This window comes from Astyanax mexicanus, chromosome 16, assembly GCF_023375975.1.
Source record: "Astyanax mexicanus isolate ESR-SI-001 chromosome 16, AstMex3_surface, whole genome shotgun sequence".
Classification (NCBI taxonomy): domain Eukaryota; kingdom Metazoa; phylum Chordata; class Actinopteri; order Characiformes; family Acestrorhamphidae; genus Astyanax; species Astyanax mexicanus.
In genome coordinates this window covers 38,334,657-38,348,900 of record NC_064423.1, presented here as the reverse complement: position 1 = coordinate 38,348,900, position 14,244 = coordinate 38,334,657, and the positions used below count along the sequence as shown (strand labels likewise).

General features: G+C 36.6%; 1 protein-coding gene and 1 long non-coding RNA gene across 5 annotated transcripts in view; one reads left to right on the top strand and one right to left on the bottom strand.

Moving 5' to 3' along the window:
- The window catches only part of usp10 (ubiquitin specific peptidase 10), a 54,872-nt gene that overhangs the window by 21,021 nt on the left and 19,607 nt on the right, over positions 1-14,244 (top strand). For 2 of the 4 annotated variants that reach the window (XM_049465419.1, XM_022670086.2), the window contains 6 exons: positions 6,739-6,830; positions 6,927-7,036; positions 8,039-8,097; positions 8,206-8,309; positions 9,904-10,003; positions 11,311-11,494. In XM_049465419.1, the coding sequence (XP_049321376.1) occupies positions 6,739-6,830; positions 6,927-7,036; positions 8,039-8,097; positions 8,206-8,309; positions 9,904-10,003; positions 11,311-11,494 (649 nt within the window). Of the gene's footprint in view, positions 1-6,738; positions 6,831-6,926; positions 7,037-8,038; positions 8,098-8,205; positions 8,310-9,903; positions 10,004-11,307; positions 11,495-14,244 lie in introns of all 4 variants that reach the window. The other 2 variants (XM_049465417.1, XM_049465416.1) reach the window with 1 other exon arrangement.
- Positions 3,548-4,449, bottom strand: LOC111196912 (uncharacterized). The gene is made up of 2 exons (XR_007424782.1): positions 4,169-4,449; positions 3,548-3,666 (listed from the first exon to the last, which is right to left on the bottom strand). It is a non-coding gene; the product is annotated as an uncharacterized LOC111196912 (long non-coding RNA).

The following is a 14,244-nucleotide window of genomic DNA, read 5'->3' as shown; positions in this document are numbered from 1 at the left end:
GGGCTCTTGAGTAGATGGTAAAAATCTTGTAACCTGAAAGTGTTTCTTGTGTCCTATGTGCCAGGTTATTGTTCTGTGTTTATATTTATGCTGAACTGCATTTTTTTTTTTTTAATGAGGCTGTGAACCCTAATTAACATCATACTGGGTTTAACCTAATGCTGAACCAACATACAATACCATTCAAAAGTTCATTTTCTATATTAGAAGTAGATTAATACTGAAGACAGGGCAATTAAAGGGGCAATTAAAGAACACGTATGGAATTTTGTAGAAAACAGAAAAAAATAAACTGTTTGTCCTCCACAATCCCCTGATCTAAACCTGGTCAACTAATATGGGTGTTCCTGTATTGCTTTATTATAGGCTTCTGTATTAAATAAAAAAAAAAAATAGTAATTTATAAAAAGAAAGAAAGCCGGTGCCTTATAAACCACAAAGCACAACGCTTCTTTTTAAATTGGATATGAGGAATCAGCTACCTAGTGTAGTTACTCTAAAGATGTGCAAATGTGCACATCCAGCTCATCTAGTGCATGTAAAATATTGTAATATTTAAAACAGTTATTTTCACCAAAAGCCTGAGATTGAAGTTGAGCTGTATGACTTTATTATATGGTTTATATTAGATGTCAGTGATTTAACATGTGGTAATGTTAATAATTGCACTCCATGTATCAAAGATTAGAGTAATCGAATATAACCTGCCTTTTGTAGATCTTTAATGAAAAATTTATGTTAACTTTCCTTTTGGGTTAAGCAAGTTGTGGCATGAAATTCATGATAAAATATCCCTGTGCCATGCTCATTAATATGATCTATTCCTAAATAATGGTATTCTGTCATGGAAATTGTGGTGAAGGATAAAATGTATTAACTAATTATTTTTAAATTTATTTTATTTTCTCCATTTTTCATTTATAGAGACTAACAAAAGTTGTATATAATTTTTTATTCTTCTTTAAACCATTGAGAGAGACATTAGCAGAAACATTTGAACCTGTAATGGATTGTGCTGTCCACAGGGTGGCAGCAGGACTCTTTTCAGAAAGCAGTTCTCTTGCACTGCTGTGTAAGCGTTATAAAAGATGTGACTCCTCAGCATGAGTACACATTTCCTGTATGAGTGAGTTTACTGCTGTAGGATGCTGATTAAAGCATATCTCTCATTTTATTTTCGGCAAATTTAATCTGTAGTAAATTATTAGAGAGATAAAAAAGCCTTTCATTAAATACACAAGCAACGGGTGCAGCAAGTGTGCAGACAGCTGTTTCAGATGCAGCTCAGTGACCCAGGGCCACTCCCTCAGCTCAAATTTAAAAAAGGCAAAAAATAAAATGTTAGGGGTAGTTGGGTAGGGGCACTGTTTGATGTATGGGTTTAGAGGCAGGGCAGGAGGGAAAGCTGATTGGCTGATCTGCAGCAGCAGCAGTGTGCCTCTAATAGGGGTGATGCGCAGATGGTTGAACGTCAGTAGGGGGGTGGTATTACTGATTGATTTATTTTGCATATTGTGATGTGTCTATAGCACAGTTGAACCTGAGAGGGCGTTACAGTGTTTTTTTTTTTTTTTTTTTTTTTTTAAGGTTAGAAAAGATTAGCAAAAAATTAACAGGACTGGTATGTTTTATTACTATGGAACATTTTGGCTATTAAAAAATATATATAGTTTAGGTTTAAGTGGCTCTTAAAGGAGTTCCTGGAGGTGCTAAACAAAACCTGCTGCTTTTTCTTAACGCTGTAAAGCTCCAGCTCATGCCAACTCACCACAAAACACCATCTCGGTTGGGATTGTGGAGGACAAATAATTTTTTTTTTTTTTTTTTTTTATGAAACAAAATAATTCTGCATGTGTTCTTGTATAGCTTTAATGTCTTCAATATAACACTTACAATAAAAAAAATCATAAATAAAAAGAAAACACATTGAGAGGCGTGTCCGAACTTAGGGCTGGTGCTGTGTATCTCAAAACAACTAAATATTGCAAAGTCAGTTTATCCAGTATTGTTCAGTAGCTTTGTATTAGAATGTTTGGTCAAGTTTTCTGACGAAAAATAATTTAGTAAGCTTGCATTTATCTTCTGGTGAAAACACACTTTAAGACCATATTCATGATACGTTTGCGATAAAATGGTCAAATTTGTTCATATTTGTATTTGAAATCACTCTATTTTTCACGTTATAAGGCAAACTAAAAATTAAAAGGAGTGCTCCTTTTAATCCGTTGTCCCTTATGTATGAACTCTACCAGTCAGATATTAAGGAGTATTAAAGCCACTCTGCTGTCGTACAGTGTTATAAGGGTGAGTTTTTAGTGAAGTTTCTCCAGCACTAAGGCTGGGAGCAGCAGCATTAGTATTAGCAGCTAACAGCAGCTCTTTGACTGTTCAGAAACAAGTATATTGAACTGTTACCTACACGGTTTCCCATGTTAAAACAAGCGACATGGGACAAACCGCTAGCTGATAGCGCTCTGGGTTGCTGTAACACTCAGGGTTTCTCAGTTTACCTGTATCGGGCGGCATTTAATAGCACTAAGTGCTGCCAACCTCATTTTAAAAGAATATTGGAATTGTAAGCTTACTGTAAATAAACAAAAGAGCTTTACTCACCCAAATAAACGTTTTTGTAGATTACCATCATGGCAACACCCTTGTTCCTTACTATTGTCGCTTAAAATGCACCTTAGAATCCAGTGCACCTTATGTATAAAAAAAATACACCAGTAAGTATACGTTCAAGGAAATACTGTATAATCTTTTAAAATACGATACCTTTGACTCGTCACATAAACAATGCAGATAATCATTTCGTCATGTTCTTCTCATGAGTTTATGTAACAGTAAGCAAATCTGTCTTTATGAATGGAAAGATGGCAGAAGATAAATGTTTGTTATATTGATTTGCTGAACACATGTTGACACTAGCTGCGGTCCAATCTGAAGGGAGCTGCCTAGGTAGTCATTGCCTTCAAAGGCAGCTCCCTCGTTCGGCAGCATTTTCACCCATAAGGGATCTTATAAGGCAGCGCGTTCGGGACACGCTCTGGAGTCAGCATACGTCATCACGTCTAGCGCGCTGTGCCCGTGAGCTGTTTATAAAAAAACTAAAGTTAATGATCACTTACCTCGGGATAAATCTCAATGCAGCGGCAGCTATTTCTCTTTTACTCATCCAAATATTACAGATATTTAAATATTCATGATTTACTTTAATTATACACTTTTCCTCACTTAATTCTCAGAGTATGGTCAGTTTTATTTATGTATTTAATTTATTTTTGATTAGATGCTTCATAGAAATGCATGAGTGATGAAACCATAATATAATAAATATTTTGTATGAGCCATCAGAGCTAAATTATCAAACTAAGCTACGTTTCACACAATATAGTACATTCATACACAGTCAGCTAATTTATCTTTACCTTTTAGTTGCATAAAACACATGATTCATAAACTTTTTATTTATTTATTTACACATACCCACTAGTTGAGATGTGATACTGCAATAAGCATAGTGACTATAAAACACAGCAAGCAAAAATAATGTTAAGAGAGAAAACTTTATTACATTCAAAGAAAAAAAATTATATTCATAAAGGGAGCTAACGCTGCCTCCAGCCGGTCTGACCAGAGTTCACCTTCCCCGGCCCACGTTCATCCCTGTGGAAAAAATAAATCTGAATTAGTAACAGTGGTTTATGGAGAACACGCTCATAATTCCACTATTTACACAATTAATCACTCAGTTACAGGTAAATCTAGTTATTCCCTCTAACAATTAAACTGTTTACGCATTAAATCACTGAATTACAGGTTATTCTACAGTTTTACACTATTTACACAGTAAATCACTTAGTTATACGTAACAGTGACTTAAAACAGTTAAAACTTTTTATACTGGACGGCCAGGGTATCTTTGTTTCCTAGCGGGGGTTTCCTCAGCGCTGCAGCCGCGTTTGGTACTCTGTAAGTCGGCTAGATGCATGTTAGCTTACCCGGTAAATTAGCGCGATAAGCTAACGGTAGCTTCCGCCGGTCAGGTCTTACATTAAATGAAGTACAGGCGAAAACAACGATGGAAAACAACTTAAAACAGTCTAAAATATGCTAGTTTGATAAACCCACGCAGCGGTGAGTGGAAATACAGGAGGGAATTACTTACATTTGTACAGAAACTCCGTGGCAGTGCCGGCTCCGTCCGCCATGTTTTTAAATCTGAGCGCTGGAACTCTGATCTGGTGAAATGCATCATGGGATTGCCTTCGCCGTGAAGGATACATCTCACGCTGCCTTCAGAATCGGGGTAAAATAAGGCAGCTGCCCAGGTAGGCAGCACATGCTACCTTCCGAATGGGACAGTCCTTTTCTCGGGAGCGCGCCTATGCTGCCTGAAAATGCTGCCTAGTTGGGCAGCTCCCTTCAGATTGGACCGCAGCTACTATCTGACTTTTATCGGGCTTCGGGTTGCAGATGTGGTTTTCTCTGAGTACTCTAATGCATTTAGAGCAGGGCTTTATTTACAGAGCCAGTCTGTTATAACAGTAGGGTTGGGTAAGAGGTTGGGGCTGTAAAAGTGGCCTGAAACACACTTTCCTTCAGCATGTTTTTATGTTGTGTCGGAAGAGTGTGTCCATTCCTTATATGGCAGTACTCTCTTCTAATCTACTGTTTCAGTGATTGGTTTTCCTCGTTTTTCATTCTTTATCCAGAGCTTGAGTGGATGGATGTGTTTCACTGCTCCTCTGTTTTTTTTTTGCTGTTTTGTTACTTTAGATGTCAACATGCTTAAGATATGGAAAAATAGGGAGTTTTTAAACTTCTCGAAAGTGAAATTTTCTGCTTTCTAATGGATTTTTCCACCTTCACAGCAAATCTGCAGGATTATTTATGACCTGTTGAAGCTGTTTTTCCACACATGTAGATATGGCACTGGTTGTCATGTTTTCTGTTTTTAGAGACCAAAACAGGTTTATTTTTATTCTCCTCCTGCTTTTTTTTATATCTCTGTCTTGCTTCTATCAGTGACACCTTTAAGAGATTTGGGCTTTTTCCCTTTTTTCAAGAGCCTCTGTTTAACAAATGACCAGATAGGGCTGTTGCAATAGCTGATTTTCTTTATGTATTGTTTTAGGAGTTGTTAATAACAATATTAATATATTTTTCAGATTATTTTATACCAACTGAAGTAATTATACTGATATAGTGTAATAATTACAGAGGGTTCCAGTAGCTTATATACAGTATAAGTGCGCAAATATTTTAAGAAACCTAGAATAAAGTATGGAGCATGCTGTATTAAGTACAGTATAAAACTAAAGATGCACATTTTGGCTCTTATTAAGAAAACATGATGGGTAATGTTGAGAAATGTTGATGTCAGCAGGTTGTGAGGTTTTTATGAAGTTTTATTTTGTGCAACATGTCGTGAATGTAATTGTGTTGTGATGTAATTGCATATGACCAGCAACTGCTGTTATCAATTGGCCTCATTCAGTAATATTTTCACAAGAGTTTTCTTTCGCTTGTTTTTAAGAAGTGTCTTTGTTTCTGATACTTTATTATATTTACTGTGTTCTTTTAAAGTGCAAAATTGTTATTTGTAAGAATCAGAATCTGTGTAAAAAGGAAAAATGAGAGAAAGGCAAGGAAATTCCTAAGAATAGTAAGATTTTTTTTATTTCATGTTTATTGCTGTATTTACGCATGTTTTATTTTGTTTTATGCTTTTTTTATGACATAATTTTCATATATTGTAATTAATTACTAAATTCATCCAGGTTATGGAGGAACACATATATAAGGAATCCTGTAGTAACTAAAGTGTTAAACAAACCAAAATACTAAATACTTTCCTGGGGTGGTCCTGATGAGTGCCAGTTCCATCAAAACATTATTGATGGTCTTTGCGACTACATTTGATGATACAAAGTTCTTAATTTCTTAGTTATTTTTTGTTTACTTAGTTGAGTAGTTCTTGCTCCTCATAATCTGGATTCGAACATTACTCAAATATTCACTATTCACTGTATACCTGTAACTCTACCTCTTCACTACTTTACTTTAACTGATGCTCTCAAATACTTTATTAAGAGAGAAGAAATTCAAGTAATTAACTCTTGATGAGTTCAACACAGCTGTTAACTGAAAGCCTGAATTCCAGGAGACTCTACCTCATAAAGCTGACTGAGAAAATCCAGCAGAGATGGGCAAAACGTTCATCTAAGCAAGAGGCACTACTTCTAAATCTAAATCTAAAATATATAAAACATATTCTGGTTTGTTTAACTCTTTTTCATTGTGTTTTTCTTCATAGTTTGGGTGACTTTAGTATTAATCTACAATGAAGAACATTTTAAAATAATGAAAAACAATGAATTTTAGATGTGTCCAAACTGTATGGTTTTAATTTTCTTTATTTTGCATTGTCTTACAATGTAACAGTTGAGTTGTGTTGCCAGGATTTTGCTGAATCAATGTATTGTGCAGCTTTAATACATGCATTATTACCCATAATTCCACGTTACCATGGGAGCTGTGTTCCTATGACTGCTTCCCTTCCTAGGCGTGGAACAGTGTCCTCCCAGTTTACCTGCACCGGCTTCATGAGTATCAGTCATGTGTCACAGAGGCAGGAACTGTTGGGACATCTTATATATGTTTATTTCTGTTATTTATCTCTTAAAACTTGAACAAATCAGTTTTTGCATGATCTTTTCTCTGGTGTTCTGTCAGAACTTATCGAGAATGTGAAGTTGGTACACAAACCTGTGTCTTTACAACCGAGAGGACTGATCAACAAGGGAAACTGGTGCTATATCAATGCTGTATCCTTTACTGTGCTGTGTCCGAGGCCTGTGTTGGTTTGTGTGAATGTTGTTTGTCTTGTTCACTGTGTTTTCCCCCTTGACTCTGAGTGAAAGACCCTGCAGGCGTTGATTGCATGTCCCCCAATGTATCATCTGATGAAGTCTATTCCCATCTTCAGTGAGACGCAGCGGCCCTGCACCTCCACACCAATGATGGATAACTTGTAAGTCCTGGCTTTTGTCAATTACAGATTTATTTCTTTATGTATTGAGCAGAGACTAGAGTTGTGTATTGGAAAGAACTTAGTAATACTATATATATTACGATACACAGACTACGATTACCATATTTTTCAGACTATAAGGCACAGTTAAAATCCTTTAATTTACCTAAAAATCGACTCCACTCCACTGAAGTATAGAGTTATAAGGGTGAGTTTTCAGTGAAGTTTCTCCAGCACTAAGGCTTGGTGCAGCAGCATTAGCATTAGTCGCTAAAGACGAGAATATTGGACTGTAGTCTGGGTGTGTACCGCGTTAATACAAGCTACGTGGAACGACCACTATATATCTGATTGAGCCCTGGGTTACCAGAACATTCAAGATTAGCGGCTAATGCTGCTGCACCCAGCCTTACTGCTGGAGAAACTTCACAGAAAACTCACCCTTAGACAAAACATTGAATATCTAAGCTTACGATTTTCAGGAGAGAAATCTGTCTAGATTAACTTCCAGCACTCGTTTGACTTTCAAACTTTTTCTTTTATTCATAATTTGATTTATCTTTTTTCCTAATGGGGTGCTTTCCCCAGCTTCCCCATTAGAAGGGAAACATGACAACACCCTTTCTCACTTCGATGTACTGGTATTGTTTAATGCACCTTACAAACCAGGTCACCTTTTTTATGAAAATAGACCAGACAAAAGACTTTAAGGATCATGTTCCACTCCTGTTTTTCTTTGAGTAGATATGTTCGAAAGCTTCGGTTGTTTGTTTTTGTTCAAGTAAAATAGAAAACAGCAGCACTCATACAGTTAGGAACAGCAGCAGGAGCTTCACAGATAAAGTGCTGTTCTCACATCACCGAATAGACTGATATACCACCCAGCACTAATTAAAAAAAAAATGTATACACACACACACACACTATCCTATAGCTTACAGCTTAACATTTCTTGGTGGCATAAATGATCTGATTGATGTGAATCTTCTGTTGTTTCTCCAGCGTCCGGCTTGTGAACGAGTTCAGCAACATGCCAGTCCCCTCCAAAGCCAAACAACAAGGTTAGTGTCCTTTCTGTGACCCCGGGGTCTTTTGTCTTTGCTGTTTCAGGTTGATTAGTTATTTATACACAAATGCAATAAGTATAAGTATCTTTTTGTGCTTTACAGCTACTGGAGAGAAGATGATAAAAGATATTAGACCAGGCACTCCCTTTGAGCCCACATACATCTACAGACTGCTCACCCTCATCAAATCCAGCCTTTCAGAAAAGGTAAAGTATTGGTGTTTTTCTTGTTTTAGGGAGAGGCCAATGAGTAATTTAGCTTTACTGTAGGGCTTGGCAAAGATGTCAGATGTTTCTTAATTACTCTGTAGGTAGAAGTATAGATAGTAGGGTTTAAAATACTTCTGTAGAATTTGGAGAATCAATATAAGCTGTTTACTCTTTAAGTAAAAGTGTTTAAAAAAGTACTGGTTTCAAAACTATTTAAAGTATTAAAGTAAAAGTAATTTAAGGGGAAAAAATAAAGCCATTAAGAACAAAAGCTTAGGCCGAACCACAGAGTCCTATAGTGCACATCAGCATATATATATATATATATATATATATATATATATATATATATATATATATATATATATATATATATATATATATATATATATTTGTGTAATATTGGTTATTCGGTTATCATATACCGTTTTTTTTATATATAGTAAAATGTCAATATAGTTCTTCCAATAATTGATATTTGACATACAATTTTTCTTTTATCACTTCTGATATCACTATCACTATTTGTATGCCTTTAACATAAGAAACGCATACAGAACTATTAACATGGAGGATGCCTTAAATTATTGTGCAGTAAAAATAAAATGAAACAAATAATAAATACAATATATACATGTTTTATGAATAGTAGTTTGTTCTACTACTGTTTCAGTGAAATCTGTCTTTTGCTCTTTATTTAAACTGTCCATTTTAACCATTTTACAGATTTCAACATATGCAGCCTAATAGCAAATGTAATTTTCTGTATTCCTATATAGAATATACCATTAATATACTATAATCATCCATTCTTTTAATACTGGGCGATCAGGAATATGCAATCTCCTTATAACTGTTTTTTTTTTTTTTTTTTTTGCTTTAAAAAAATATATCAGATAAATCTATTTAATCCTATTGCTTGAGGTCTCTGAAAAATAAAATGACAAATCTCAGGTTAATTTCTAAGTCCAATATTTTATGTAATATATCATGTAAATCTAAATTAAAGCTCTTCATTTTGTAATTGCCAAAATATACGCCATTGTCCAGCTTCTGATTTCATTAATCTAAGTAGGTATCTGTATCGCTATTGGTAGCTATTCGAGTACTAAAATATACAACTACCCGAACTCTGTTGGGAAAATGTGGTATCAATGCTTCCCTAATTTGTTGAATCAAAAGATTGTAAACACTTGTTTCACTTGGGTGTTCTTGTGGTCAGATGTTTTGGCCAGGAGTTGCAAAACCCATGTGAAAAACTCAAAGCACATCAGGAATTACTGTTTCTTCTGAAGTACAGAATGTTTTGGCTGATTAGTGTTTGTAATTAGAAATGAACATGTTCTGCTTCATTTATTTCATGAAGAATAATCAAGAAACTTCCTTTTGCTGAGTCGAATGCTTTTCTAATGAAGTGAAATCAGAGCTGGTTTAGAACAGGAGAACCGTATCAGACGGTACACCTGCAGTAATGCGGTACAGTGTGTGTGTGTTTGTGTGTGTGCTGAGTCAGAGCTGGCGCAGACACGCTGTCTGTCTGTCAGTGGTGTCTGCTAATTAGTGGGCATCTCTGGTTTCCCTTTGCCTGCAGGGTCGACAGGAAGACGCGGAGGAGTATCTGGGCTTCACCCTGAACGGACTGCACGAGGAGATGCTGGCACTGAAGAAGCTCATCTCTCCACAGGAAGAGAGTAGGTTATTTTATTGTTTACTGAATGTCCAAGGCAAAATACTTTCTCTTTTTATATAGATGGCTTTGTACAGTGCCAGTGTCATTGAAAAGTTACTTTATTTCAGTAATTCAGTTAAAAAAAAGGTGAAACTCATATGAATGATCTATTACAGCCAATAAAAACCCAAAAATCAGTGTCTCAGAAAATGTGAATATTATATAACACCCATTGGTACTTTTAGCTGTGTGGGCAGTGTGCCAAGTCCTGCTGGAAAATGAAATCCGCATCTCCATAAAAGTTGTCAGCAGCAGTGGGAAGCATGTAGTGCTATTAGATTTTGTGGGAAAACAAAACTGCACTGACTTTAGACTTGATAATAAAACACAGTGGATCAACACCAGCAGATGACATGTCTCTCCAAACCATCACTGATCATCAGTACATTTTACATTTCATTTGTAAATCAAGGGAGCAGAGTCTGGAGGAAGAGTGGAGAGACACAGTCCAAACTGCTTGAGGTCTAGTGTGAAGTTTCCACCAATCAGTGATGGTTTGGAGAGTCATGTCATCTGCTGGTGTTGATCCACTGTGTTTTATTATCAAGTCCAATGTCAGTGCAGATTTGTTTTCCCACAAAATCTTACAGCACTTCATGCTTCCCTCTGCTGATAACTTTTATGAAGATGTGGATTTCATTTTCCAGCAGGACTTGGCACACTGCCAAAAGTACCAATTGGTCTTATATAATATTCACATTTTCTGAGACACATTTTCAGATTGTTGGGTTTTCATTGGCTTAAAATGCTTAAAATACTGTATATACTGTGTAATACATTTATTTAATGAGTTTCACATTTTAAACTGAATTATGAACATAAAAAAAATGTGAAACTCATTACTAAAATTTACTTTGAGATGGTACTAGTCCTGTACTAAAGTAAAACTACTTTTACTATGCCTGTTAAAATTGCAATGATTGCAATAAACAATATTTTGTTTTTTAGCTGTGATATCTTTCAGTATCGATATTGCGATATTTAGGCAGTTGTCATAGTTTTATTATTGTAATAACACTGCTATATTATGTGATTCTATTAAGTTTCAGCAGTTCTGGTCCTGTAGGGTGGAGTTCTTAAACACTTTTGTGCTTGTTGTGCTGAAGCACATCTTATTTAGTGGTAGAGCAAGGAAATCAGCAAACAGCCCTTATCCACCCTTTACTATAATTTATTTTATAATGTACTACACTGTACTTTATACTATAGAATGTAAGAGCATATTTGGCTTTTATTAAAGTGTATAAATGTATTTTGTCATAAAAGCAGAAGCCTCCACACCCAATGGGCCGGGGTCTCACCCGGCTGCTGAGGAGGACCCAGCTGAGAAGGATGGGGAGGAGGGCAGTGATGACGAGTGGGAGCAGGTTGGGCCCAGAAACAAGACCTCAATCACCCGCCAGGCTGACTTCATCCGCACCCCTATCACAGACATATTCGGAGGGCACATCAGGTGTGTTATCGGGACTGGGTTTATTGAGCTAGGATACTTATTATTTAAAAAAAAAAAAAAAAGTTTCTGTGAAGCAGTACATTGTGCATGCACAGCCATACCGGCATTAAATGCACACAGAAGAGGCATGACTTCCTCTTGTGGTATGAATACTTTTGCAAGCCACTGTATCTTGAGCAGAGAATGAAGAGTTCCCTGAACTTTTTTACATTTTGTCCTCTTACAACCACAAATTTAAATGTATTTTTAGATGACAGCTTTATGAGGTAGAGTCACCTGGAATTCAGGCTTTCAGTTAACAGCTGTGCTGAACTCATCAAGAGTTAATTACTTGAATTTCTCGTATCTTAATAAAGTGTTTGAGAGCATCAGTTGTAAAGTAGTGAAGAGGTAGAGTTACAGGTATACAGTGAGTAGCTCTATTTGAGTAATGTTCTAATCCAGATTATGAGGAGCAGGAACTACTCAACTATATAAAGATAAATATTGCTTTAAGAAGTGAAGGTCAGTAAATCTGAAACATTTCAAAAACTATAGACGTATTATATAAAGTATTCTCAAGTGTAGTAGCTAAAACCATCAAAAATGTTATGATGAAACTAGCTCTCATCAAGATTGCCCCTGGAAATGAAGAGCAAGAGTTTGCTTTTACATTTGAAACACAAACACAGGGTTTCCCCCAGGATTTCCTTGAAGGTGCGGTGGCAGGACCCCCCGGTTGGGAACCGATAATTTATATCACGTTAATGATATCACGATATAACACAATTACACATGTTTCCAGTTATTTTCTTTATTTCCAACTGTCACTGAAAAATAATATATTTAATATATATGTATTATTTATTCGCTCTTATCTGTATTAGGTATTTTAAATGTGAGAATGAGTAAATAAAATAAAAAATATTATTGAATTTAATTAAAAATTGTGCTTATTAAAACAGACAAATAATATCTTTAATCTTTAATTTAATTACAATAAAATGTTTACTGGACCGTGAAAACAAATGCATCACAGAGCTGTTCTAGGGTGCCTCTATTCTAGGGCCCTACATCCTTGCTTTGACAGCTCCAGAAACAGAAACATAGCGTGATTTTCACTCCACCAGGTGAGTGAGCCTGAGTGGACACCTGCGTAAGTTGAAGCTGTTTAATCACTGTTTAATTCATCTCTCTCTCGCGCGCGCGCATTATGTTTCAGTCTCTCTCTCTCTCTCTCGCATTATGTTTCAGTCTCTCTCTCTCGCTATTTACAGGCGCGCTCTCTCTCTCTCTCTCTCTCTCTCGCGTTATGTTTCAGTCTCTCTCTCTCGCTGTGTCCTATACTCACACTCTCTCTCGCGCGCGCGCGTTATGTTGGCACTGCATGACTAACTACCGATTTCCACCCCCGAAGTTCAACACATGGCTGACGGAATTATTCCCCCCTAAATTTAGCTCCGGCAAATTTAAGACATTTTGGTTGAAATTTTAAGACAAAATAAGACTTTTCAAGGCCTTATTTGACAAAAATGAAATTTAATACCATTTAAGACTTTTTAAGGACCCGCGGCCACCCTGCTACATGTGCAGGACTGGAACACAGCTGTGCGTTTAGGAATTACGGCTAGAGAAGCCCTCACCTGTAGCCTCCCGAAATAGATGCAACATGCGAAACCAGCCGTGTTGTGTAGGCTACGTCTACAACATATTACCGATATAACCCTTGAACAATGTTCAACAACTTGTTCACAAATATAAAAAAACATCATTTCAGCGCCACATACCTCGGATTCAGTTGTCCAGTTTGACAGCCGGTGTCCTGTCGAGATGATCAAATTCCAGTGTCAGAAACGAGAGAGGGCGGGGCAACGCTGATCAAGCGCGGGAAAAACGCCGGGCTCCGAATTTTCACGAAGGGTGGCGGGGAAGAACGAAGGCGTGGCGGACCGCCGCACTGAAATGAACGTGGCGGAAACCCTGCAAACATAAATGTATTTTATTGAGATTTATTTATTTTTAATATATTTATTTCAGATTTTTCAAACATTTTCTCCCAATTTGGCCAATCCAGTTGTCCCACCCCTTTTGTACGTCCCCATTACCAGTGTCTCCTGCAACCCTAGGAGGGTGCGGACGAGCACATGGCTCCTCCAACACATGTGAAGTCAACTTAAAACAGTGATAAATGTTCTACTTTAATAAAAACAAACAGCAGTGAGTGGAAATACAGGAGAAAATTACTTACACTTTTACAGAAACTCCCCCGCTGTGCTGTGTCCTGTGCGCTGTGCTTCGACTAGGGCTGTCCCTAACGATTATTTTTTAAACGATTATTCTAATGATTATTTTTTTCGATTAGTCGACTAATCTATTTATTGAGAAACATATTTAAATAACTAATATTTTACGTTTTAAAGCAAACGATAAATTACTATATTTATATATAATAACAACAACAACAACACAAGCCTACTAAACCAAACCCCACACTTATAATCACTTACATGTACAACACGTTGTTTAGATCTATTACGCTAAAAATGGATAAGCTCCCATACACCACCTCCGTGTGTTGTTTTCTGTGACCGCTAGATTTTGTGACCACTGGCAAGTAGTTCTCAGCAGACCGGTGCACTGGCCGATTCGAAACGTGTTCGTTTCTAATGTTTACCCCGACTGGCCAAAACAGTTAAGTTTAGGGCTGAGGGTAAGGTGTAGGTATAGAAAGCTTCTGTTTTGCCAATGAACGCTCATAACCGTGAGCACTG